The 24959-nt window shown below is 43.5% G+C and overlaps 1 protein-coding gene across 1 annotated transcript in view; it reads left to right on the top strand.

The window, feature by feature from the left end:
* The window catches only part of TMEM241 (transmembrane protein 241), a gene marked incomplete at both ends in the record, with an annotated part of 103171 nt that overhangs the window by 18809 nt on the left and 59403 nt on the right, over window positions 1–24959 (top strand). The window contains 3 exons of the mRNA XM_079717441.1: window positions 4687–4768; window positions 17832–17909; window positions 23861–23886. Of these exons, the coding sequence (XP_079573567.1) occupies window positions 4687–4768; window positions 17832–17909; window positions 23861–23886 (186 nt within the window). The remainder of the gene's footprint in view (window positions 1–4686; window positions 4769–17831; window positions 17910–23860; window positions 23887–24959) is intronic.

Raw genomic sequence — 24959 nt, 5'->3', positions numbered from 1 at the left:
TTTGCTAATCATCTTTTCATTTTCTTCATGGTGTTTTGGCGATCTTATGGCCATCTTAGGTGGATCTGTCAGTCTTTCCTAGTGGCATCTGAACTTGGAGTTATGTGTGGAAAAGCCAGAAGGAGAACATTTATTGAGTGTTGTTGTTTTCAATGTGCCACGTACTACCCCAAGTGCTGCGTATTCATTCTTTTAGCTAATTGTCTCAATAGCCTTCTGAGCATTATTATCACCATTTTATAAATGTAAAACTGAGCTCTCACTGCAAACTAGCTTTAGAGTTGGGATATAAATCAACTAGCTTTAGAGTTGGATATAAATCTTCTAAATAGGAAGGTTTGCCTGACCACATTCTTTCTACTGCACAGAGCCTCCTGCTCTGTACTTGTGCATCCTTCCTACTCCCACCTCTAGATAACCTAGATGACCCCTAGATGATCCCAGCCCTAGATGCCCTGACCTAGAAGAAAGGGCACAGCCCAGGGACATGTGTGAAGTTTGTCCATCCCTCAGAGCTGTTGGTTAAAGTTTTCAGCTAACTGCTGGAACATTCCTTGGGAGTGAAGAGAGCTAATTATAATTTCCAAAGATTTGAGCAACCATGTGATAAGATTATACTGTCCAGTGCCCAGAACCAGGTACAGTTTCCATCACTTATTGCTATATCTCCTGAGGAAAGAATCCTCAGTTTTAGCAGACGTAACTAGGATGTAAAAATTAGTTTCCTTTCTTTCTGAAGAAAGGATTTTAAAGAAATACTTCAAGAGATGGCAAAAACACAAAGAAGCACCGCCCTTGTAGCTGGTACTCACCTTGTTTCCACACTGCCTGGAAGAGTATGGAAAATTCAGTCATCATGAATTTCATCTGCCCCAGTAGCTGTTGAAAGATCTGACCCCTCCATGTTGTAAGATCACACTTACAGTCGTGGAAACCCTGGAAGCCAGAGGTCCAAATTCTAATTCCTGTGTATATTTTTTCTGGTTGAAGTTCTTCCTTTTTTTTTTTTTTTTAACAACAAAAAGAAACTTATCCTTTATTGAGAGAAAAATTCTACTCTAGTAGTAAGATATAGAGGAAAATTTAATCAGACCTTGTGCTATGCTCTGTACTTACAGAGATGGAAATTTTTTTTTTTTTTTTTGGCTTAAAATAACACAGATTAGTTATCTTACAGTTCTGGAATTCAGAAGTCCAAAATGGTTTCACCGGGATAAAAAGTCTTTGGCTGTAAAGAATTTGTTACAATTAGGAAATTTTTCCCGCATTTTTTACGTTACAAAACTTCACAGTACATCTTAAGTTTTCAAAGGTCCCAATTCCTTTTCAGAAATTTTTCCCCAGAAAAATTTATATTTATACGTATCTTCTAATTTTGCCTAAACTTTCTTTTTGAAGTTATTTCTTTGTATTTTAGGGCGGAGGGGTGAAAATACAAGAGGTTCCCTAGCGCTGTTTTCTTTTCCTCACCTCCATGGCCATTCAGATACCCTGACATCGCCTGAAGTAGGTATGCGAGTCGGCAGGAGTTTTCTTTGTTTAGGAGTGGGTGGGGCACGCATGTCTGGGGCCTCACTGACCTTCCATTCTGAAGTGTCCGGGCTTGCCGCAGCTGGGCCAGCCGCTATTTTCCCCCTGCACATGCCTTCCTTCCTTCCTCATCATGCTCCCCACAGTACATGCTCTGGGCTTCCTTCTAGGGCACAGCAGGCCATAGGACTTGGCCCTTAATGTCTAATGGGAAAGCCTTTTCCTAGAAGAGTAGCAATTGGTCGGTATTAGCTTGGCCCTCTAGGATGGAGGCTGGCATTTCCATTCTTTGTTCACCTTTTGGTTGGAAGTACAGATGTCTGTGATGGCAGCAGGACTAGTAATAGCAGAATATTTCTCAGATAACTAGCTGCTTGAGCTGCTACCAGAGCAAAATCATGTTGTGTTTGTAACTTATTTATTTATATATCATTGTCTCACATTAGATTATTATGAGATCCTTGAGGGTAAAGTATGAGAGGTGGTTAAAAGCAAGGTTTTAAGTCAGACAGACCTGAATTCAAATTGTGGCTTTGCCATTACCAGCTTTTCTGACCATAGACAAATTACTTAAACTCTTTGTGCCTCGGTTTCTTCATCTGCACAGTGGGGGTAATAATAATAATAATAATGATACTTTCCTCGTGAGATTGTTGTGCAGATTTTATTTTATTATTTTTTTTTATTTATCTATTTTTAGATAAATATTTTTTGGCCACGCTGCACGGCTTGCAGGATCTCAGTTCCCCTACCAGGGATTGAACCCAGGCCACAGCAGTCAACGCCTGGAATCCTAACCACTAGGTAACCAGGGAACTCCCACAGATTTTAAAAAGATTACAGTGTAGAAAACATTTAGCACAGTGCATGGTTTGTAGCAAGGGCTCAAAAAATGTCATTGGTGATGCTGCTTTTTTTTTTTTGTGGTTTGTTTTTTAAATTAATTTATTTATTTTTGGCTGCATTGGGTCTTTGTTGCTGCGAGCGGGCTTTCTCTAGTTGCGGAGAGCGGGGGCTACTCTTCGTTGTGGGTGCGTGGGCTTCTCGTTGTGGTGCGTGGGCTTCTCATTGTGGTGGCTTCTCTTGTTGTGGAGCACCGGCTCTAGGTGTGCGGGCTTCAGTAGTTGTGGCACGTGGGCTTCAGTAGTTGTGGCACGTGGGCTTCAGTAGTTGTGGCACGTGGGCTCTAGCGCGCAGGCTCAGTAGTTGTGGTGCACAGGTTTAGTTGCTCCGTGGCATGTGGGATCTTCCCAGACCAGGACTTGAACTCATGTCCCCTGCATTGGCAGGTGGATTCTTAACCACTGTGCAACCAGGGAAGTCCCTGATGCTGCTGTTAATATTAACTCTGGCTCTGTGAGCACCTTGCAAGTTGCTGTGAGTTTGGCTGAATGACTATATACAGGAAGTAGGGTTCGAAGGCCTTATCTGAGACTAGAAACATTTTCATGCCGTGTTCCCTGGGAAGTTGTACAAAAGCAGGTCTGATGATAGAATGCCTGCCCATGTTAATAAAATTAACAAAGAACACTTCTTGAACAGTCTCCATCCCAGGAGAGCAGTTCATTGAGTTACTTGGGATTATTATGTTATATCCTGCTGGAATGTCTTCATTAATTTATATTTATTTTAGAATAACTCTGGGAACTTGAATTAGCGAACCGAATGCATTTGTAACTGATGGGGGAAGCAAGTTGCACCCTCAGTGATGTGTACTGTATGGAAAGACTGAGATTTTGCTTTTTTGTTTGTTTGTTTTTTAAAACTTTATTTCAACATAACGATACTTACAGAAATACACTCATATTGGTTATTAGAATGCAATTTAACTTATCCTACACAATTTGGACCAAAAAACTTGGTACATGGTTTGCTTTAAAAAAGAAAGAAAAAGCATTTGCAATCTGGCTTATTTTTCATCTTTAACAAATGTGTATAAAAGATCCACCATCAAATGCTGCTAAAGCAAACAGCATGAACCTTGAGAAATTAAACTTTGGTTTGTCTCTGAAAAATAACTGTACTGCACTGTAAAAGTTTATAAAATTGGTGCAACAAAACATTGTTGTATTGTTTCAATGCCAGTTCACAAAGTTCAATAACTAATGGATGTTGATGAGGGTGGGGAGAGCCTATGTGTACGTATGAAAGTATAAAAGCTATCCGATCTAGTTAATATTGCATGCAGATCACAAGTTTACTCAAACCAAGATTCAGATAATTTCTTAAATCTGAATTAACACTACTGGTCCAGTCCATCTGCTGTCAACAAGGAAACTTCACAGTAGCTATTTTTCTGATTTGTGCAAAGAAGAAAATGAAGTTTCTTCCCCCAGGTTTTCACTGTAGAACTGAAACTACAGGAGAGGTATTCTGAGGAGAGCAAGATTCTAAACTGTGTTGAAAAAGCAGTTCTTGGGACTGGCTGTCCAGTGGTTAGGGCTCCATGCTTTTACTGCCAGGGGCCCGAGTTTGGTCCCTGGTCAGGGAACTAAGATCCTGCAAGCCACGCAGTGTGGCCAAAAAAGAAGATAAAAAAAAGAAAAAGAAAAAGCAGTTCTTGGTGTGGCCACAAGGGAATCAAAGAAATGTACCCTTGAGAAGTCTTCGGAGATTCCCTGAACTGGCATCCCAGGTAAACGGTTGAGGCTCAGCACGTGGCCACCCAGCTCAAGTTCAGGCACTCTTTTCAATTCCATCCTTTCACACTGTGGTTCCTTTTGTTGTGGTTCCCTGGAGCTGTTTGGTGCCTTGCCTAGGTAAATAGCCTTAAAAAATTTTTTTAAATACTTTGGCATGTGTTCAAAGCCTCCGGCTACTTAAATTCCAAAGAATAACATTCACTGCTTCTTTAAAAAAAAATCAGATCTGTTCTTTCTCCCAATCTGCAGGAAACCTTTTCCATCTCCAGCCCGTCTGTGCCCGACTGTGGGATCAGTAACGCCACATCATTGGCTGAGTGATGGACTGTAGGCAGGATGGCTTGGTCAGCTTCTGTCCCTCTCAATGATACAGAGCAAATCATGCTTCACAAGTCACCTGGGGATGTTTAGACAACCATGAGTGCTGTATTTGGTGTATGGGAGCGTCGTACCTTCCAGCGAGGTCTTTTGGACATAAAGTGACAGAAATCTATGGCCTCTTTCCCTTTTACAGATCTGATGTTTTGACATGGCTTCCTGCTTCAGTGCTGTTTGTGGGTATCATCTATGCTGGTTCCAGAGCACTGTCCAGACTGGTAAGTGTTAGAGGTTTTGGGGGGGAACAGCCCCTTTCCCTTCTTCCCCTTTGCCTTTAACTTGTTGCGCCTTGGATCAATAGGGGGCAAAGCAATAGCTTTAACGATGGTACAGCTAGATTGAAGAACAAGTCTTGGGGCTGAGGCCAACGTGGAGGGCTCCCACTCCCTGAATTGAAGATAACCAGATAACAGGGAAGGACTGACTTGTTTTACAAGATGGAGAGCTGCAGATGGAGACGCAGGAAGCCGGAGTAGTGATATTTGTGTAGCCTCCTCTGCGTGGATACACCCCGTCATTGGGAGCAGGGAGGGTGGGCTCAGTCTGCTCCTTGCTTCCGGGGACCGTGACCTTGCCCATCAATAACACGGCCTGGGTGGGCTGGGCTTAGTCGTGGGTTCGCATGCTTGGCACGGAATTGATGCCCAGTACACAGGGACACTAGTGAAACAAGTGTTCATTCTGTCCTCCCACCCAGACCCCAGGACTGAGCTCCTCAAAGGAGGGTACTGTGAGGAACAGATTTCTTCCAGCTATGTTATATATGATATGGAACTCCAAAAATTTAGTTATTTTGCCACCAGAGGAGAATCCATAAATATCAGCATTGACCAGAGTCTCAAAACGTGGCTTAAAAATCAGGAACTTTTTTTTCATATAGTTAAGGTTTTTTTTGTTTGTTTGTTTTTAATTGGGGTATAGTTGCTTTACAATGTTGTATTCGTTTCTGCTGTACAACGAAGTGAATCAGCTGTATGCATACATATATCCCCTCCCTCTTAGACCTCCCTCCCACCCCACCCCCCATCTCACCCACCTAGGTCACCACAGAGCACCAAGCTGAGCTCCCTGTGCTATACAGCAGGTTCCCACTAGCTATCTGTTTTACACATGGTAGTGTTTATATGTCAATCCCAATCTCCCTATTCATCCCACTTCCCCCTCCCCCACCGAATCCACATGTCCATTCTCTACATCTGCATCTCTATTCCTGCACTGCAGATAGGTTCATCTGTACCATTTTTCTAGATTCCACATATATGCGTTAATACACGATATTTGTTTTTCTCTTTCTGATTTACTTCACTCCGTATGACAGACTCTAGGTCCAGCCACGTCTCTGCAAGTGACCCAATTTCGTTCCTTTTTATGGCTGCGTAATATTCCATTGTATATATGTACCACATCTTCTTTATCCATTCATCTGTCGATGGAACTTTAGGTTGCTTCCATGTCCTGGCTATTGTAAATAGTGCTGCAATGAACATTGGGGTGCATGTATCTTTTTGAATTATGGTTTTCTAAGGGTATATGCCCAGGAGTGGGATTGCTGGGTCAAATGGTAGTTCTACTTTTAGTTTTTTAAGGAATGTCCATACTGTTCTCCATAGTGGTTGTATCAATTTACATTCCCACCAATAGTGCAAGAGGGTTCCCTTTTCTCCACACCCTCTCCAGCATTTATTGTTTGTAGATTTTTTGATGATGGCCATTCTGACTGGTATGAGGTGATACCTCATTGTAGTTTTGATTTGCATTTCTCTAATGATTAGTGATGTTGAGCATCTTTTCATGTGTTTCTTGGCCATCTGTATGTCTTTTTTGGAGAAACATCTATTTAGGTCTTCAGGAATGGTTTTATACTCTAATTGCTGTTTTTAATCTATCAGAAAATGATTGTATTTTAATGTTTGAAAAAATGCGAAATTTTCAAACAGTTCAGTCTTTTAATGTAAAGTTTGTTGTTATGTTGGCCTCTTAGGCCTCAGATATGAAAACAGTAAAAACACAATCTGCCTCTCTGGATAATAATAGTATTGTTAGGACAACTCCAAAGCTGCAAAATAGTGGCTGAGAATTAACTGCGATAATTTCTAAATTAAATCGATAATTTCTAAATTAAATCATCATTTTCCTTTCATGATTCATAAGCTTGAGTAGATGGGATGATGTGTGTGATGGGGGAGAAAATAGCCTGGGTGACCTAAGAAGTGAGACACAGAGCACGTTGGTGCTGAGCCCAGAACAGGGGGCCAGGCTGGCTCTCAGCTGCCGCTCTTAATGCTGTCAGGCTCCTCCAAGTCCATGGCTTCTCTTTACGGCCTCTGGCCTGCAGGGGGAGCTTCCTCTTCTATAGCAGAGTATAGGATTTGACTGGAAAACAAAAAAAACAAAAAACAATCTATTGTTGTACAAAAGTTTTTGAAATTTTTTGTAGGCTCTGGATAGTTATGGATGCCAGAGTTTTCAAGTTTGAATAACTAAGGTGTTGTGCTAATAATGATAATAATTTTTGTTTGTATAGTGCTTTTTCATGTGTTCTCCGGAGTGATTTCCTTTATATCTTTTCATGTGTCTCACAGTCACCTGATATGTGAGGCAGATGTTAATAACCTGGCAGAGGAAAACACTTAGGTGTGGGAAGTCTTGGTAACCTGTCTCTAGTTCCAGGTAATGGCAGCTCTTCTGACTTCCCACCTTTTGCCTTTCAGATTTGTCTCTTTAGGATCAATGTATATGGATTTTAGAATGAGCCTAGGGTACAGTAGTCATGCATAAACTTGAGACTTGGTTGCAAGTGTTAGAAAGCTCACCAACTGGTCTAAGTAAAGGGAAATTTCCTGGTTCACATTAATGAAAAGTCATAGTGTAGAAACTGCTTCAGGCATGGCTTGACCCAGAGGTTCCAATGACCTACTCAGAATCCAGCTTCTGTCTCTCTTTCAGTTCTGCTCTCTGTCTTTGCTTCATTTCAGAGCCAGGCTCTCGCCTCATGGGTGTTATTGACTTCAGGCTGACATCTTCACAATTTTAAGTCTAATGGAAAGACTGTCTTCCTTGTAGCTTCTGCATGAGTCTCACAATTCACCCTGATTGCATCAGTCAGGACCACTGCCCATCCCAGGTCTAAAAGCTGGATGGATTTACATTGATTGACCAGTCCTGGATCATGACTTTTCTGAACCATTCACTGTGACTGGAGAGACTCAGGGCGTTTGGCCAGCCCTGGCCATACAGGATCCCCAGCTGGACCCACAGACTAAGAAAGGGTGAGGCAGATGCTTTATATTGGAGTGCTTTACCAAGGAAGGGATAAGGAGGCTAGGTGGCCAAAAACCCCTCAAAAGTCCATTGTAGATGTCAATCTAGTATGTCTCAGGCAGATGGAGATTTCTGTAACCTGGAACAATGCTTCTCAGAGTGTGGTCCACAGAAGGTGATAGCCTGTGAGCTCTTTGTTACCTGTCTATAAGGAGATTGTGCCAGAATGAACATCACGCTTGGCACTAAACACGCTGATTAGTTTGAGCTGACATTTTTTTTTTTCACAGCAGGACTTTTTGAGGAAGGAAGCAGTGCACTGACTTATATTCTGTGCGAGCTCCTTATCTTTTGGAGGGACCGCATTTGAGTGCCCCTGGCCTAGAGCACAGACTTCTCTCGTAGGCAGAACGAAGCTGCTGCAATTCAAACTCTGAGCAAAGGGAAACAACCCCAAACCAAATATACCCGATTAGAGTGGGAGGAGGACAGAAAGGAGACACTTATTATTGTTTTTTTTAGTGAAATAACTCAACCCAGCATCTGTTCTTTGTTTTCTGAGTTTTTTGTTTTTACATAGTTGCTTAAAAATTTACAGAGTGGATGAAACACGAGGCACTCGTACAGCTTGTGTTAGATGGAAAACCCGTGTCAGTATGCTGGTGCCAGGCTGGCAGTTTCATGAATCCACGAGGACCTGGGGGAAACATGCTCAGTTAAAATCCGTGGGTGTGTTGTTACGCAAAACACTTAGGAAGTTGCTTTGCTCCATAAAGGCCTCCTTAATCTGACAAGAATTTGAAGCTATTCTTCTGATGTGCAACTCCTGAGAGCAAGCTGATTTAACTCTGCAAAGGCGAGGTGGGGACAGTTCTTTATTGATTTTTCTACCTGGAACTCACAACCGAATGATAGAATTAAGGGAAGGAGATTATTCTTGCGGCTCTCCATTCAGCAAATATTTATTGGGGAATCTACTTCTGGGGGCTTAATGAGGAAGTTGAAGAACTTCCAGGGGAATCCGTGAGAGACACACAACTCACCATGGGAACAGGCATCGCGAATAGTCAGTGTTATATATGTGTGCCGGGCACTTCCTCTTGTCAACCCTCATGACATATGAAGTTGGACTTCATTACTCCCATTTACAGTTGAGGAAACTGAGATGCAAATTATTTGGCCAAGGTCACCAACTAGTAAATGTTAAAGCAGAGATGCAGACTCAAGCCTGTCCAACGATAGTGGTTCATCTGCAACACTTACCCTCTTTCCTCCCTAAATCACAACAAGCAAAGGAGATGAGCCTATCAGGATGGAGCTGGGAGGAGGGGAGAGGAGCCGTGTGGCTGTCCTCCCTTCTCCAGGGGCTAATTTGGCTCTGCCTCGCCAGCTTTCCTGCCCTGAGTAAGGTCACAGTGATGAGGGCTGATGGCATGAATGTCAGCCTTTGGAGGGACAGGACAACTTGAACCAGTCGTTATTACTCTTATTATAATTTCCCTGCCACAGCCCTTCTCAGCTGGACAGGATTGCCTCAAAGCCTGTGCTGGTGAGTGTTTAGAACAGATGTGCAGATTCTCACACTCGGGACCTTGCCAGGGAGAAGCCATCCCAGTGCTGGTGATCTGGTTGCTCAAACCATGCTCTTTTCTTGCTCAGGGTCAGCAGTTGGAAGACTCCGCAAATCTAAATTGAGGCATCTCAACAGGACTGGCCTTGGTTTCCTACCCAGCACTTTGATCTTGAGCCTTTCCTAACTGCTTGTCAGGGTTTCTGTCTTCACTCAACACAATGGAATAGAGATTGGCCGGGGGTGTCGGTGAGGAAACACACATGGATAATCAGACTCGCATGGAGTGAAATTACTCAGTTAAGCAAACTGGAGCCTGTGGGTTCCCTCCCACTTGGTTTGGCTCCAATATCATGTAAGGGATCTTGGATCCATAGGGAAAAGAACGTAAATGTTGATCTATCAATAGAATGGAGACCCTTCCCCTAAGGTTCCCTGTCACTGTGGTTAGAGGCAGTTCTCCTCTTTCACATGGTTTTCTCATCAGAGGTGATCAGAGTCCAATTGCAAGGATTACTTAAGATGTGGGCGCAGTGGCAAAATAATAACCCCGTCCTCTGCATTTGAGTTATGTTCCTGCCCCATCTAAAGATGTTTCCCATAACCCTTATAAAATGACTTATTAAAACTGTGCTCCAAGCAGAAAACTTCATGACACTGGACTTAGCAGTGATTTATTGGCTATAACACCAAGACACATGCAACAAAAGAAAAAAATAGGCAAATTGGACTTCATCAAAATGAAAAACTTCAGTGTATCAAAGCACGCTGTCAACAGAGTAAAATGGCAATTCATAGAATGGGAGAAAATATTTGAAAATCATCTATCTGATAAGGGATTAATATCCAGAACATATAAAAAACTCCTAAAATTCAACAACAAAAACCAAACAACCTGATTGAAAAATGGGCAAAGGACTTGAATAGACATTTCTCCAAAGAAGATATGCAAATGGCCACTGAGCCCATGATGAGGTACTCAACATCATTAAGCATTAGGGAAATACAAATCAAAATCATGAGATACCACTTCGTGCCCATTAGGATGACTGTTATCAAAAAAATAGAAAATAACAAGTGTTGGTGAGAGTGTGGAGAAGTTGGAACTCTTGTGCACTGCTTTTGGGAATGCAAAATGGTACAGCTGCAATGAAAAACAGTATGGTGATTCCTCAAAAAATTGAAAATAGAGTTACCGTATGACCCAACAAAAAAATTGAAAGCAGGGACTTGAGCAGATATTTTGTATACCTGTGTTCACAGCAGCATTATTCACAGTAGCCAAAAGTTGGAAACAATCCAAGTGTCTATTGACAGATGAATGGATAAACAAAATAGTATATCAGTAGAATGGAATATTATTCAGGCTTAAAAAGGAAGAAAATTCTGACGCGTGCTACAACATGGATGAACCTTGAAGACATTATGTTAAATGAAATAAGCCAGTCACAAAAGGTCAAGTCCTGTATGATTCTACTAATATGAGTTACTTAGAATAGTCAAATTTATAGAGACAGAGAGTATTGGTGCTTACCAGGAGCTGTGGGCTGGGGAGAATGGGGAATTATTGTTTAATGGGGACAGAATTTCAGATGAAAAGAGTTCTGTGAAAGGATGGTGGTGATGGTTGCACAACAATGTGAATGTACTTAATGCCACTGAACTATACACGTAAAAACGGTTAAAATGGTAAATTTTATATGTATATTTTACCACAATTAAAAAGATATGTTTATAACTCCCCTCCCCAGGCTACAACAGAGATTTTCTTGAGGATTATATGGGGGAGGGGGATATGTTCTCACTCGCCTCCCTCAGAGCCCTTTCTGGTGCTGTAGGAGGTGCATATTTAATATAACTGAATTCATTCCTATGCACTCGTTTAAAAAAGGGTGAGAAAAATAGCAGTTCACTGAGAGCAGGCCAACCTGCCCTCTGTAGTAGCACGTGCATTTATGCCCCCAAGTGAGGTTCTTATTCCCATGCATCTTACAAGCTGGTATTCTAAGCTGCCTATTTTTCAGATGAAAAGGCCCCTAAACACAGGTCAGCTACTTTATGTGATGAGCAGATGAAGGAGGGACATGGCCTCCAAGCTGGTGCTGGAGATACTCTGGCAAAGAGGGAGTCTGGCCCTCTGCCCTCAAGGAGTTGGCCAGGGAGTTCCCTGGAGGTCCAGTGGTTAGGACTCTGTGCTTTCATTGCCAAGGGCCCGGGTTCGATCCCTGGTCAGGGAACTAAGATCCCGAAAGCCGCTTGGTGAGGCCAAAAAAAAAAAAAAAAAAAAGGTGTTGGCCAGTTAACGACAGAATGATAAAATTAATGTAAATAAACACTCAAATTTATCTCATGCCAATCAATTTGTGAATACATTCATTTATATGTACACATAAACATATTCAAACACCTCAACTGTCTTCCCAAAAGGACGTGTTGTGGCTTAAAAGAATAATGATGATGAAAATAAGATAAGCATTTCTTATGAATAGAATTTAAAAGAAATCTAGGTCAAGGGTAATTGAAGAAGAGCTAGATGAGACCACAGAGAGACTTAGCACATAGAAATTTATGCTGTAATATCTTATGAAATAAATACAGTCGGGCCTTGGATTCAGCTCTCAGCTTTCTGCAGCCGAATGAAGAAGTTACGAGACTCTCAGTGCTTGTAAGAGAAAAGCAGGTTGTTGCCGCAGACATGCTTCTTCCTTGCTGTCAGGTCCTGAGTCCTCATAAAGGGTAAACTGGGCTACTTAAGGTCTTCAATTGCGTCCTTATAACAAACACAATGGTAACCTGATTTCTGGGATTCTTAGTGCATTTTGGAGGCCTAATGACAGCGCAGTTCAGTGGGAGCGATTCTCTGGGGCTAAAATCTCTGCTCTCCAATTATCCGGCTCCCTTCCTGTAGGAACAGTTATGTCTGGCATGCGTGATTTTGATGAAAACTAGGCAGCCAACAGTTCAAAGTTACATTCTTTGGCAAGGGCCTGGCGAGCAATTGTATATCGCAGATTAAGGCCACGTCCACATATTTAAAAATCACCCAAACTGAAGGTAGGATTGATGTTTTTCTATAAAAACTTAGAAGTCGACCCAAGACTTGGCTAAGGGAGTCATCCCCACTCCTACAGCGTGACCCGAGGCCATGCCTGTGGGCAGGGCCAGGATTTTCGGTAGAAAACTGTTTTAAGTCAGTTCCAACACCTGAACAAATAACAATCAAGGCTTGAAAATTCCACTCTGGGAAGCATGGGAATAATGAAAAATCTTAAGTAATAACTACCAGTTTCTCTTTACATCCAGAGAAAAATTTCCAATGGTACATGGATGCAATGTAAAATTATAAGTGAATGTTAAAATTTTAAGAATAAATTAGTTGCAAACTGTGCCCCTAAGTAATGAAATGAATTGAACTGTAGGGTAGTTGAATTCGGTCAATTACATTTTGTGTCAAAAGTTATAACTTGGGCTTCATGGTAGTTGATCTTGAGCCATTTTTCCTGATGAAAGATGGTGGGGACCTTTTGTTATTGAGGCCGTTCCCAGAGTCTTGACGTGAAAGAACAGACTTGTTTTTCTGTTCTCTATAGCAGCAAGCTAGTGTCTAGATCGTCTAAAAGTGGTTTCAAATTATTAAGAGGCAGGTTAAAAAGGAGAACCAAAATATATCCTTCCTTTTTTCTCATCCGTATAACGGGAATGTTAATAGTATCTCCCTCATAGATTTATTATGATGATTGAATATGTAAAAGCAATTAAAACAGTGTCTGGGGGCTTTCCTAGTGGCACAGTGGTTAAGGATCTGCCTGCCAGTGCAGGAGACATGGGTTTGAGCCCTCCTCTGGGAAGATCCCACATGCCGCGGAGCAACTAAGCCCATGTGCCATAACTACTGAGCCTGTGCTCTAGAGCCTGCGAGCCACAACTACTGAGCCTGTGCACTGCAGCTACTGAAGCCCGTGCACCCTAGAACCCATGCGCCACAACAAGAGAAGCCACCACAATAAGAAACCCGTGCACTGCAACGAAGAGTAGCCCCGGCTCCCCGCAACTAGAGAAAGCCCACGTGCAGCAACAAAGACCCAACACAGCCAAAATTAAGTAAATAAATACATTTATAAAAAGAATAAAACGCATAGTGACAGCAGTAACATTAAAAAAAAACAAAACAGAGTCTGGTACATAGTAAGTATTCAATATATATTAGCTATTATTATCATATCGCAGAACTTTTTTTTTTGTTTTTTTGGCTGCACCATGTGGCTTGTGGGATCTTATTTCCCCAACCAGGGATTGAACCTGTGCCCCCTGCAGTGGAAGCGTGGAGTCTTAACCACTGGATTACCAGGGAATTCCTCATTTCTCAGAACTTCTGTCTGATTTCACAAAAATAAGTCCTGCTGAACCTCACTCCATAAAGATAAAAGGCAGGTTTTCTAAAATAATCAGTCACTGGAGTCTCTTGAACTAATAATGTAGTTCAGACTGGGGCTTCGTGCACAGAGGTAGAGGCCAAGGGAAAATCAGTAATCATAAATTGCAGACTGCCTTAATACTGTTTTTGATAGATCTCTATGGAGGCTGATAAAATCAGTCGTAGAATTACTGTTTCTAAAGCCCGTTAGCTCCTCAGTCGAAAAAATGGCTTGAGAAATTCAGATTAAAAAATTTTTAAGTGGAAATGGAAGATATCCCTTTAAAAAATGGCATAGAGTTTACTCCGAGGTCATCTGTTTTAGATCATACCAGTTATATTGCTGGAGGAAGCAGACTGGCAGGATTTGGAACACAATGGTATTAGACTTTGCACAGTTGTAGGTCCAGGAAGTTTACACTGGGGGTTGCTGTAATTTGGCTCCTATTACATCGAGGCTGGGAGCGTGGGCGTTGCCGTTACTGGGTTGGAGGCATGGAGTCATACCCAGAACTAGTTGTGAGCTCGCCAGCAAGCTGCCCCATCACGCTAAGCTTCAGTTTCATTGTCTGTAAATCAGGGCAACAAGCATCCGTGGATACAGTTGTTGAGATATGGTTTAAATAAGAGAATGCAATTAAAATAATTAGCACTGTGCTGAACACATTGTTGGTATCTATTATTAGAGAACTTTAATATCAGTTCTGGGGACTTCCCTGGTGGTCCAGTGGTTAAGACTCCGCGCTCCCAATGCAGGGAGCCTGGGTTCGATCCATGGTCGGGGAAATAGATCCTGCATGCATGACTCAACTAAGAGTTCGCATGCCACAACTAAGGAACCCACATGCTGCAACTAAAGATCTTGTATGCTGCAACTAAGACCCGGTGCAGCCAAAAATAAATAATTAATAAATAAATAGTTAAAATTTTTTTTAATTAAAAGGCAACTTTCTTTTAAAAAATTAAAAATAAAATAGAATAAAAAATAAAATAAAATCAGTTCTGTATGTGTAGATAGATCCTTTTCCAGAATCTGATCAGAATCTCCTAGGGAGTTGGAGAAACCTGTCCACGGTTTATAAAATTGAGAAAATTAAGCCTCCTTGAAGTCTAGAGTTAGCGTCTAGAGTCACCCTAAATCTCGTTTCCTTACTGATTTTATAGTCAAGGAGGCAAAAGCATTTTAAATCAGGGCTTAATTTTAAATAAATAAGATCCAGGTTGCCCTTTCATTTTCATGTCACGTACCACAGGATTAACCTCTCTAAGATTTTCTGTGCTATCTTCTTAGGCTCAGACCTAGAAGGCAAGGGCCCACGTTTTCCAAACATGAGCCCAATGGATAAAGCCAATTAAAAAATCTCTTTAATAATCTTAAAATACATAAAGAATAATTGAAAATATAAAAGTTTAAGAGGGATAAAAAGAAGCACAAAAGATGAAAAACATAGAAAATAATTAAAATAAAGGATGATTTTAAAAGGAAAAAAGTTTCAGCTGAACTTTTAAAGGAGTAGAGAACGTTAAAAAGGCAAGAAAAATGTAAGGTGAGAGCTCAGAATGAAATGAAACAGTGTGAGTTAGAACAAAATACTAAAATAGGGCAGAGCTATACAGTTATAAAAGCCTTAAAGACAAGGTAAAAATATATACGCCCAGGGACTTCCCTGGTGGCACAGTGGTTAAAAATCTGCCTGCCAGTGCAGGGGACACGGGTTCAAGCCCTGGTCCGGGAAGATCCCACATGCCGTGGAGCAACTAAGCCCGTGCGCCACAACTACTGAGCCTGCGCTCTAGAGCCCACGTGCCACAACTACTGAAGCCCATGTCTAGAGCCTGTGCTCCACAACAAGAGAAGCCACCACAATGAGAAGCCCGTGCACCGCAACGAAGAGTAGCCCCCACTTGTCGCAACTAGAGAAAAGCCTGCATGCAGTAATAAAGACCCAACGCAGCCAAAAGATGAAGAATACATCCATCTGGAAGTGGTTGGGCAGCAACATCTGCTTAAAGACCCACTTAAGAGTCCTCGAAGCTGGAAAAATTTCTCAGCTCAGGGTCCTCCATCGAGGCCACTAAGCGTGGGCTTGGTACCTCTTAATATTGACAGCCTTCATGCAGTGCTCCTGCATTACTTCCATCATTCCTCCCTATAGCTCCAGGTCGTAGATACTGTTATCCTCATACTACAGAGGAGCAAACTGTTTAGGTACGTGCCCTGCTTCACTAGCAGATGGTGGAGCTGGAGCCTGAAGCCCAGCTGATGCCAAAACCCATGCATTATTCTTGATCTTTTTCTGCTTTCCAGGAGACATTATCATCAGCAGCAGCAACAAAGACAATAGCACAATCCCTCGCCCCTTAATCCCTCCCCTTTACCTTGTCAAGATTATCTATCAAATTAGGAAAGACTGCTGTTCTTAGCAAACAGCCCAGCGATAGTCAATGTGCAGTGGGTACTCTGTGTATCTTGATAACCCACTGGAGTGTTACCTTATTTTTATATCTTCTCCCTCCCCCCCTTTCTGAGGGTACAAAGTTGATCCCAGTTATCCCATCATTTACTGCAGTTCAATCTCCTAAATATTTCCTTCGTGTGGCCCCTTTTCTCCATCTTCGCTGCTACTACCAAGTTCAGGCCACCATCTTGTCATGCCTTGTATTAGTTTCCTGTAGCTGCTGTAACAAATTACCACCTACCGAGGTGGCTTCAAACAACAGAAATTTATTCTCTCCCAGTTCTGGAGGCCAGGGGTCTGAAGTGAGTGCCAAGGTGTGTCAGCAGAGCTGCGCTCCCTCCAGAGGCTATAGGGGAGAATCTGCTCCTTGCCTCTCTCTTCCAGCTTCTGGTGGCTGCTGACACTCCTTGGCTCGTGGCTGCATCATTCCAGGCTCTGCCTCTGGGGTCACATCGCCTCCTCCTCTGTGTGTGTCAGATATCTGCCTGTCTCTTAGGAGGAGATCTGTGTTTGCATTTGGGACCCACCCAGATAATCCAGAGTAACCTCCCCACCTCCAGATTCTCACCTTAATCACATTTGCAAAGGCCCTTTTTTCACCCTATGAGGTGACATTCATGGGTTCCAGGGACTAGGATGCAGCTATAGTTTAGAGGGCCGTTTTTCCGTCTACCACACCACTGACCTTTCGCAGCCATCTCTGCCTCCTTTGCCCCACCCAGCAGTCCAAGGTCCCCTAAACATTCAGATCAAATCATGCATGGTGGGCTTTAAACTCTTCAGTGTCTCTTATGGGCCTTGGGATGGTCCTGATTCCCTGATAGGGCCCGTGATTACCTCTCCACCTTCCTCTCCCCCACTTTTCCCTTCCACACTATATTCCACCCCACTCAGGTCCCCCTGGTTCCCCGAGGAGGTGGGCTTCCTCGCTCTTCTGTGCCCTTGTGTGTGCCTCCAGCCCTCTCCCGCCTTGTCTCTTTTTGCTGGGCTCATTCTTTTTTTTTTTTTTTTCTTTTTTCCCTTTGGCCGTGCCATGCGTCATGCAGGATCTCAGTTCCCCAACCAGATATCGAAGCCACGTCCCCTGCGTTGGGAGTGTGGAGTCTTAACCAGTGGACCACCAGGGAAGTCCCTGGGCTCATTCTAGTTCATCATTCTGTTCCCGTTTAGACTTTGCACTTCACTTCCTCCGAGAAGGCGTGCTCTGCCCACACTGGGTTGGTCATGCCTTTCTGTGCATTCGGTCAAAGCTCTTACCTCAATAGGGACAGCCTCTCTAACATGTGTCCACCTGTTCGCAGGATGTGTCCCCTGCACCTGGCATGGCACCTGACACACAGTAGGTGCTTAATAAATGATGAGAATACCCGTAAGAGGGGAGCCTGTACATCCACCCTACTGAGCACAATGCTGCAAGCAAGAACACTGATCCACGCAGAAGAATTTTTGCTGGAGAGCAGTATCAACGTGAATGCCAAAAGTGCCCACAGATCTTTATTTTTAAGCATAAATCAAGAATTATGTAATTATGAGATCCAAGAAAATATTTTCATGCTTATTCCTTTGTTTTCTTTCAGGCCATTCCTGTGTTTCTGACTTTGCATAATGTAGCCGAAGTTATAATCTGTGGGCACCAGAAGTGTTTTCAGAAAGAGGTAAATGATTACGCAAAAGGCTAGTGTCACTTCCCTTGCTTGAAATTTCAAAGACGTGCTTTTTATGTATGGTCCATATTAGTGTCTGCCTTTTCCTGCCATCTGTTTCCAGTCAAGCCTGCCTGACGGTGGTCACTAATTTCAAGGATCACGGTTTTGACATCCCTTCAGTTCACCAAACATACGTGGGGATGCTTGTGGGTCTGAATGGACCTCAACCCCAGGCCAGCGCTGAGCCAGGGCCTGGGGGGCCGAGGTAGAGATGACTGTGGGCCTGGATGGTGGTGGGGGGCATTCCCCCCCTCCCCCCACCGCATCCCAGAACCATGAGGAAATATTTGGCGAGCTTCCCAAAGGGTGCTGGGAGCTTTAGCCCACCCTGCGGACATCCTCTTTTCCTCCCGACCCCAGCTCTGCCTTCCACCAGTTGGAACACGTTTCCTCACCTTCTGGGCCTCCATCCATGAAAAGGGGAGAGAAATGTCACCCACTCAGAGTCATTGGGAGGACACCATGCAGCACAGGTGCTAGTGGGTGCTCCCAACACTTTCCGGCACACAGTAGGTGCTTTGTACCTACTATGTAGTTTAGCTATGATTTTTAATGTTATTGGTGGTTTTAGTTTGGTACCTCTTTTGAGAGTTCCTTTTTTCTAACATCTGCCTGTTTCAAATGACTTCACATCAAAATTTTGGAACTTTTAAGCTCGAGAGAGGCTAGTGGGCCATGCAGGCAGCAGCACACTTCTTACAGGTGTGCCAGGGACAGAGAGACACCTTTCCTGTGGCCAAGGCCACTCCACACACCACCACTCCTGAGGGACCTTTCTGACACATGGATCTGATCATGTCCCCCTACATACAGCCCTTCAGGACCACCCAGAAGCTACCTGGAGGCCTGCAAAGCCCTTCACCACTTGGGCCCATCCACCTCTCTGGCTTCAGAAATTCCAGCCACAACCAAATGTCTCACTTTCCCTAGACCATGTCGTAGTGTTTCTCTCCTCTGATCTGTCAGCAAACCTCTTCGTGCACCCCTGTCCCATTCACTCTGTGAATATTTCTACGTCCCTGTGTGCATGGCCACCCTGCCAGGCCCGGGTCTACAGTCGTAAGCAAGAGGCATGATTGCTGCTCTTACAGAGCATCAGCCCAGAATGGGAGACAGACATTAAACTAAGAATTAGACCCACTTGCTCGATTGTGTGGCCAGAGCAGGCCACTCTGGGGAAGTGACATTAAACCCAGACAAAGGATGAACAGGAGTTAGACATGGTGGGGAGGGGAGGGCTCCCTGGAAGAGGAAGCAGCAGAGGCAAAGGACCAGACAGAGGAAGGGACTTGGTGGAAGTCATTCTGGGCTGTGTGGCTGGAGCTTGATGAGAAAGAGAGGGGGCACTTAGGACGAGGCTGGAGACGGGCCTTTGGGGCTGAGCTAGGAATTTGGGATTTATGCTGAGTGCACTGGGAGGAACCGGTTGGGTTATAAGGCCCGCAGACACTGTGCAGCTTCACAGTGTTAAAAGCTCCCCCAGTTTCTGCGGAGGAGAACGGATTACAGGAGGCGAGGGAAGCCTGTAGTGACTCCAGCGAGGCTCCATACTTGAGGCTAATCTGCCTGCCGTGGGAACCTTCCCTGACACCTCAGGCAACTTGGGCACCTTCAGCTGACATTTTACTTATCACACCAGCTTGCAATTTCCATATTTCATCAATTCTAACATGTGCTCCTTTTTCTCACATCTAACATTTTCACTATCAGGACTTCCCTGGCGGTCCAGTGGTTAAGTGCTTCCACTGCAGGGGGCACAGTTTCGATCCCTGGTCAGGGAACTAAGATCCCACATGCTGCGTGGTGTGGTCAAAAAAATAAATAAATAAAAATAAAATAATTCTTCAAAAAATAAGTTTTCACTATCTAAAATCAGGGCGCTTTTATAGCCAATGGTATGTCCTGGTCTAATGTTTGTTGTTTTTTTTTTTTTTTCTTAGTAGTATAAAAAATACTAATTTTACAATCAGTGGCATCTTAAATTCAGTGAAATACAGTATGATTTTCCCTGTATCTCTGCCTGCTTCCAGCCCTCTGATTGCAGTGACCCTGTGGTTGGGTGTTTTTTGGAGCCCCAGGTCTCAGCCCAAGGACTGGAGCTGAGCTGAAATATTCACTAACTGGTCACTTAGGTTCCATGAGCTGCTCAGCTTCTGGGAGACTAGCCAGACCCTGACTCAATTCCACTCAAATTCCAAAGAAGACTTCTTATTCACAAAATGGATACCTTTTGTGTGAATTAAAAATGAAGATTTACCTGATCTAGGGACGAGATCCAGCCATCTTCATGGGATACTGCTTCTTTCTTTTTTGGGGGGCCACACCACTTGGCATGTGGGTTCTTAATTCCCTGACCAGGGATAGAACCTGCACCCCCTGCATTGGAAGCACACTGTCTTAACCACTGGACCTCCAGGAAACTCCCTCAGTGGGGTATTGCTTCTTGATGGACAAGTCAGATCAGGTAGGTGAAGGTGAGGGTGGGACATGGGGCTGGAGGGTCCTCAGTGTATTTCCACCAAGCAGAGCCCAAGGGCCAGACTCCCAGGCCAAGAGGACCTTTCCTCGGAAGCAATTGGGTGAATACCAAAATATTGTGAATCTTCAACTCCATTTCATTACTGACACAAAACAACATCATTTCTTGTCGGGGCAAATTAGGAAACAATTGAGTGGGTTACTTATCTATTTAGTTATTTTTTTTAAAAAACCCTTTCTTTCCTTTACAAATATCATAAGATGTAATAAGTCGTAGAAAATGCAGAGAAAAAAATGTCAGAAGTCAACTGTGATCTTACTTCCTAGAGGAAACGACTTCATTCTTTCAGTTCAAACGTATGTAGAATATTTACAGAAATGATAAAATACGTCCTATTTTTCCATTGATCAATTTGTCGGAATCCCTAAATGCCTCATTTCTCTCCACATGGAATGCAGTGTGTTGGCCAGTCCCTGTTTCTAGACTGGTAGGTGGTTTCTAGTAGTTTGGTGTTAAAATCTGCTCTGTGATGAAGATGACCGTGATATGTTCTTCATATGATTTACATTCCTGATCATTCAGCCTGGAGCCATGACCAAGCGACCGGGTGTCATGAGGAACATGGTTGGACGCCACCTCTCAGACTTGACCTGTGACTCCGGACGTGGGCTCTTTGGTCCGTTATGTGTCAGGTTTCCCTAGAATGGCCTTGGGAGAGTACAGCTGACCTCTTCATGACCTCGCTCCCAGATGATGAGAATAAGCTCTATCTGGGCTGTGGTTCATTGTCACCATCCATAACTAGTTCTTTGTGTATGTGCACACACACGCACACAGTTTGACTCTAAGCGTGTGGCTTGTGGAATTACTCTCACTAACTTGCAGATATATTTGTCACGGTTTAACCTTAGAATACTGCTATTCATTCATTGGTTCACTCAACATTTATGAAGTGTATGCTACATGTCAAACATCTTGCAAGCTCTACAGCTACAGATGTGGAGAGACACATTTATCACCCTCACAGAACTCAGGCTGAATGGGGAGCTGACATGTAAACAGGTGCTGGGATGCCCATAGAATGTCCTATGAGATGGAACAGGCATGTGGGTGCACTGGGGGGCGACCGCTGGTAAGTCTGCTTGCAAGGGCCAGATTTGAACCCAGTCACACAAATGGGTAGGAATTTTCTGGGCACTCCAGGCAGAGAGGAAGCAGCCAATGAAGGCCAGTGGCCTGAAAGGGCCGGTGGGTATCACTGCAGGACTGGCTGTGACAGAATAGAGTCCAAAAGGGTCAGGCTCTGGAGCTCGATCGCCTGGGTGCACACCCTGTGATCCCGAGCAACTTACCCGATTTCTCTGTGCCTCAGCATCCTCATCTGTAGCACGTAACCCAGGACTGTACATTAACCCGTAGTGACACAAGTCAATATGTGTTGAGCACCTAGGACAGCACCAGCAGTCCTCAGAGCGCGTTAGCTTACCCAGAGCGGTGTCAGCTACTTACTGTGACTTTGGCAAGGTGACTCTTGAAGAGTTATAGGGAACCACGCAGAGCTGAGATGTTGTTCGGACTTATCACTGGGTGATTTGGGGACCAAGGGGCTTGTGGAGGGGAATCCCGGACACAGACTCCTCAGTTGCTCTCGGAGCCTTGGGGGCTGGAGCTCCGTAATGAATTTCTTGCTGGTTTTCACTCTCCATGTCTCAGGTTCTGGGCTCCTGTAGTCAGAGGAGGTCAAAATAAAAAGGACTCTCTCCTCTGTGGGATGGGCAAACTCCTTCGGGCACTAAGGTTGATTTGCTGCCCTGTAACGGAAGCCCCCGAGCACCTGCTGGTGAACATGTCACTCATGGAAGAGTTGAGCATCCTTTTTGTTCCCATCCTCTCCACTCCTTCTCCTCCTCCAGACTCTGGAGATGTCAGCTTTATTTAGCTCAGAATCTTTTAGTGACACGTTTTCCCATGTTGGGGGCAATTATCCAGGTGGGAGCCAGGTCACCTCTGCGTGTGTCATCCTTTCTGTATTGAGGGATAAGTGTCCCCACTGGGGGGCAGTGGAGTCAAGGTTGGCTTTGCCTTTGGTCTCTGCTGAGGCCGGTTCCACAAAGATGAGAGATAACGTATAAGAGATAGCAGAGGATCTAAAGATGGGAGCCACTGCTTTGTACACACACATCATGTGTTTATTAAAACAATGCAATGTGGATTATTTAGTCACACATGAAAGCTTAAGATAGCCTTCATAGCAAACCACATGTTTCTCTTGCCAGTGCTTTACTTTTAAAAAAAAATTGAGATATAATTGACAGATAAAATTATATTTGTTTCAGGTGTTCAATACAATGATTCAATGTATATATTTCGAAACAATCACCACAATAAGTCTAGTTAACATCCATCACCACGCATTTGTTTTTCTTGTGATGAGAAGTTTTAAGATCTACTCTCTTAGCAACTTCCGAATATATTCAATACAATACGCTGTTGTTAACTATAGTCACCACATTGTATGTTACGTCCCCAGGCTTTGCTTATTTTATAATAACTGAAATTTTGTACCTTTTGAGTGCTTCATTTTTAAACAATATGTTCATAGTTCACACTTTATCTGAACTGGAGTAAAAGAAAATTGCAGTTTGTCCTCAACTAGCAAAATAATCCTTCTGAAATGTCCGGAATTAATCTATTATCTTGCCTGACCATTTCCCCTGTCAAATATGAAAAAAATCTATGCTTCCTCCTGCTAGAGCTTTCTTCCCAAGTGCCAAGGACTAATTCCCTTAAACTGACCAATAAAAAGGAGGTAACAAAGGTAGAGTATGCATTAGAATTTCTTCATTTCAGGGAGCTCTAAACGGCAACTTTAGATTTCCCCAATCTGCCCTTTTTTCCTTCTCTCTAGGGATGGAGTCAAATGTCCCTTCTCCTTTTTTCTGTTTCCTAATTTACACATCATACCAGAGAATTTATAGCACTGCTCAGGGTCAGAGCTGGATTAATGAAAGGAAAATTTAAAGAGACAGACCAGAAGAGAACTTGAACAAGAGCTTAGTTTCTTTTCCTACACAGGGTACATTGATTTCTCTCTCCTTTTCACGGTGTGTAAGATATTCGAAGGCTTGGGTGTGGCGTCATTTTGCTTTTATATGGGTAAACATAGTTCTAATGGTGAGAGTGGTAAAACTACTCATCCAGAGTGCTTTGCCGAAGTGACTCAACTCTGGACCTCTGAGTCATCATCCTTCATTTGGTCCAAGCAGAAAAAGCCTCAATAAATACTGAAGTGCAGCAAGTTGTTAAGCCCCCAATAAACTTATTCATAATTTATGTGCCTCTTGATCTAAATATTTACTTTTAAGGGGAACAAAAAAGAGTTTTTTAAAGACTAATTGTATGTCTCTTTATTTTCATACAGAAAGCATCTCCTGCAAAGATCTGTAGGTAAGTTTAAAAAAAAAAAACAGCTTCACAAACATCTAAAATAGAAGATTTAACCTGATGTTAACTTTCATGAGAAACCGTCTGTTGACAGTTCATACTTGAGAGTTGACAGAGGAATTTATTACAGACACTCACATATCCCTATTTTGTGTCTTATTCTCAAATTTGCTCTTTTTTTTTTCTGAAATATTTTATCCCTAAGGGGAAAACAACTCATGCTAGATTTCAGCCATTGATGCCCAGAATTTCACTAAGAGTTGTGCAATACTGATGAAGAATGAAAATGGAAAAATGGAAATGACTTAAAGTTTTAAAAATAATGTTTGAACCTCACTGGGTTTTTAAGAATTCCCATGGTGGAAAACTACTGGCCTGCGAATCCACGGGTCTGAGTCGTGGTCTTGGGCCACACAGCACCGTGACCGTGGGCAGGTTTCATATCTCTCTGTGCCTCAGTTTTCCCAGCTGAAATATGAACTGGGCTGGACCCTCTGGCAGGTCCCTGTGCTCCTGTTGTGCTAATTCTGACCTGGACGCGTTGTCCTCTGGTGGCTTCCTGCTTCCTCGGCAGTAGCTGCGAAGCTCGGTCCTGAAGATAGAAAACCAGCAGAATGTTTTGATACGTGGATTTAGGACTTTTTGTTTCATATATTTCTGGGCTTTCATCCAATCTCCTTTTTTTGCCTTTATTACAGGCTGCTACTTGAAGAAAAAAAAAATCCCACTGTCAGGACTCATCCTCTTGTTTAAAAGATTAGCAGGTGTTAAAGAGAGGCATTAAAACCCATTTATGGGGCTTCCCTGGTGGTGCAGTGGTTGAGAGTCCGCCTGCTGATGCAGGGGACACGGGTTCGTGCCCCGGTCTGGGAAGATCCCACATGCCGCGGAGTGGCTGGGCCCGTGAGCCATGACCGCTGGGCCTGCGTGGCCGGAGCCTGTGCTCCGCAACAGGAGAGGCCACAACAGTGAGAGGCCCGCGTACCACACACACACACAAAAAAAAAAACCATTTATGCCTGATGTAATCAGGTGTTGCTCAAGGCCAAGTTTGGTGGGAAACCATGGGCTGCCTC

This window comes from Hyperoodon ampullatus (genome assembly GCF_949752795.1).
Source record: "Hyperoodon ampullatus genome assembly, chromosome: 13".
Classification (NCBI taxonomy): Eukaryota; Metazoa; Chordata; class Mammalia; order Artiodactyla; family Ziphiidae; genus Hyperoodon; species Hyperoodon ampullatus.
Note: the sequence above shows the minus strand (reverse complement) of the source record. Positions and strands in the feature narration are given on the sequence as shown.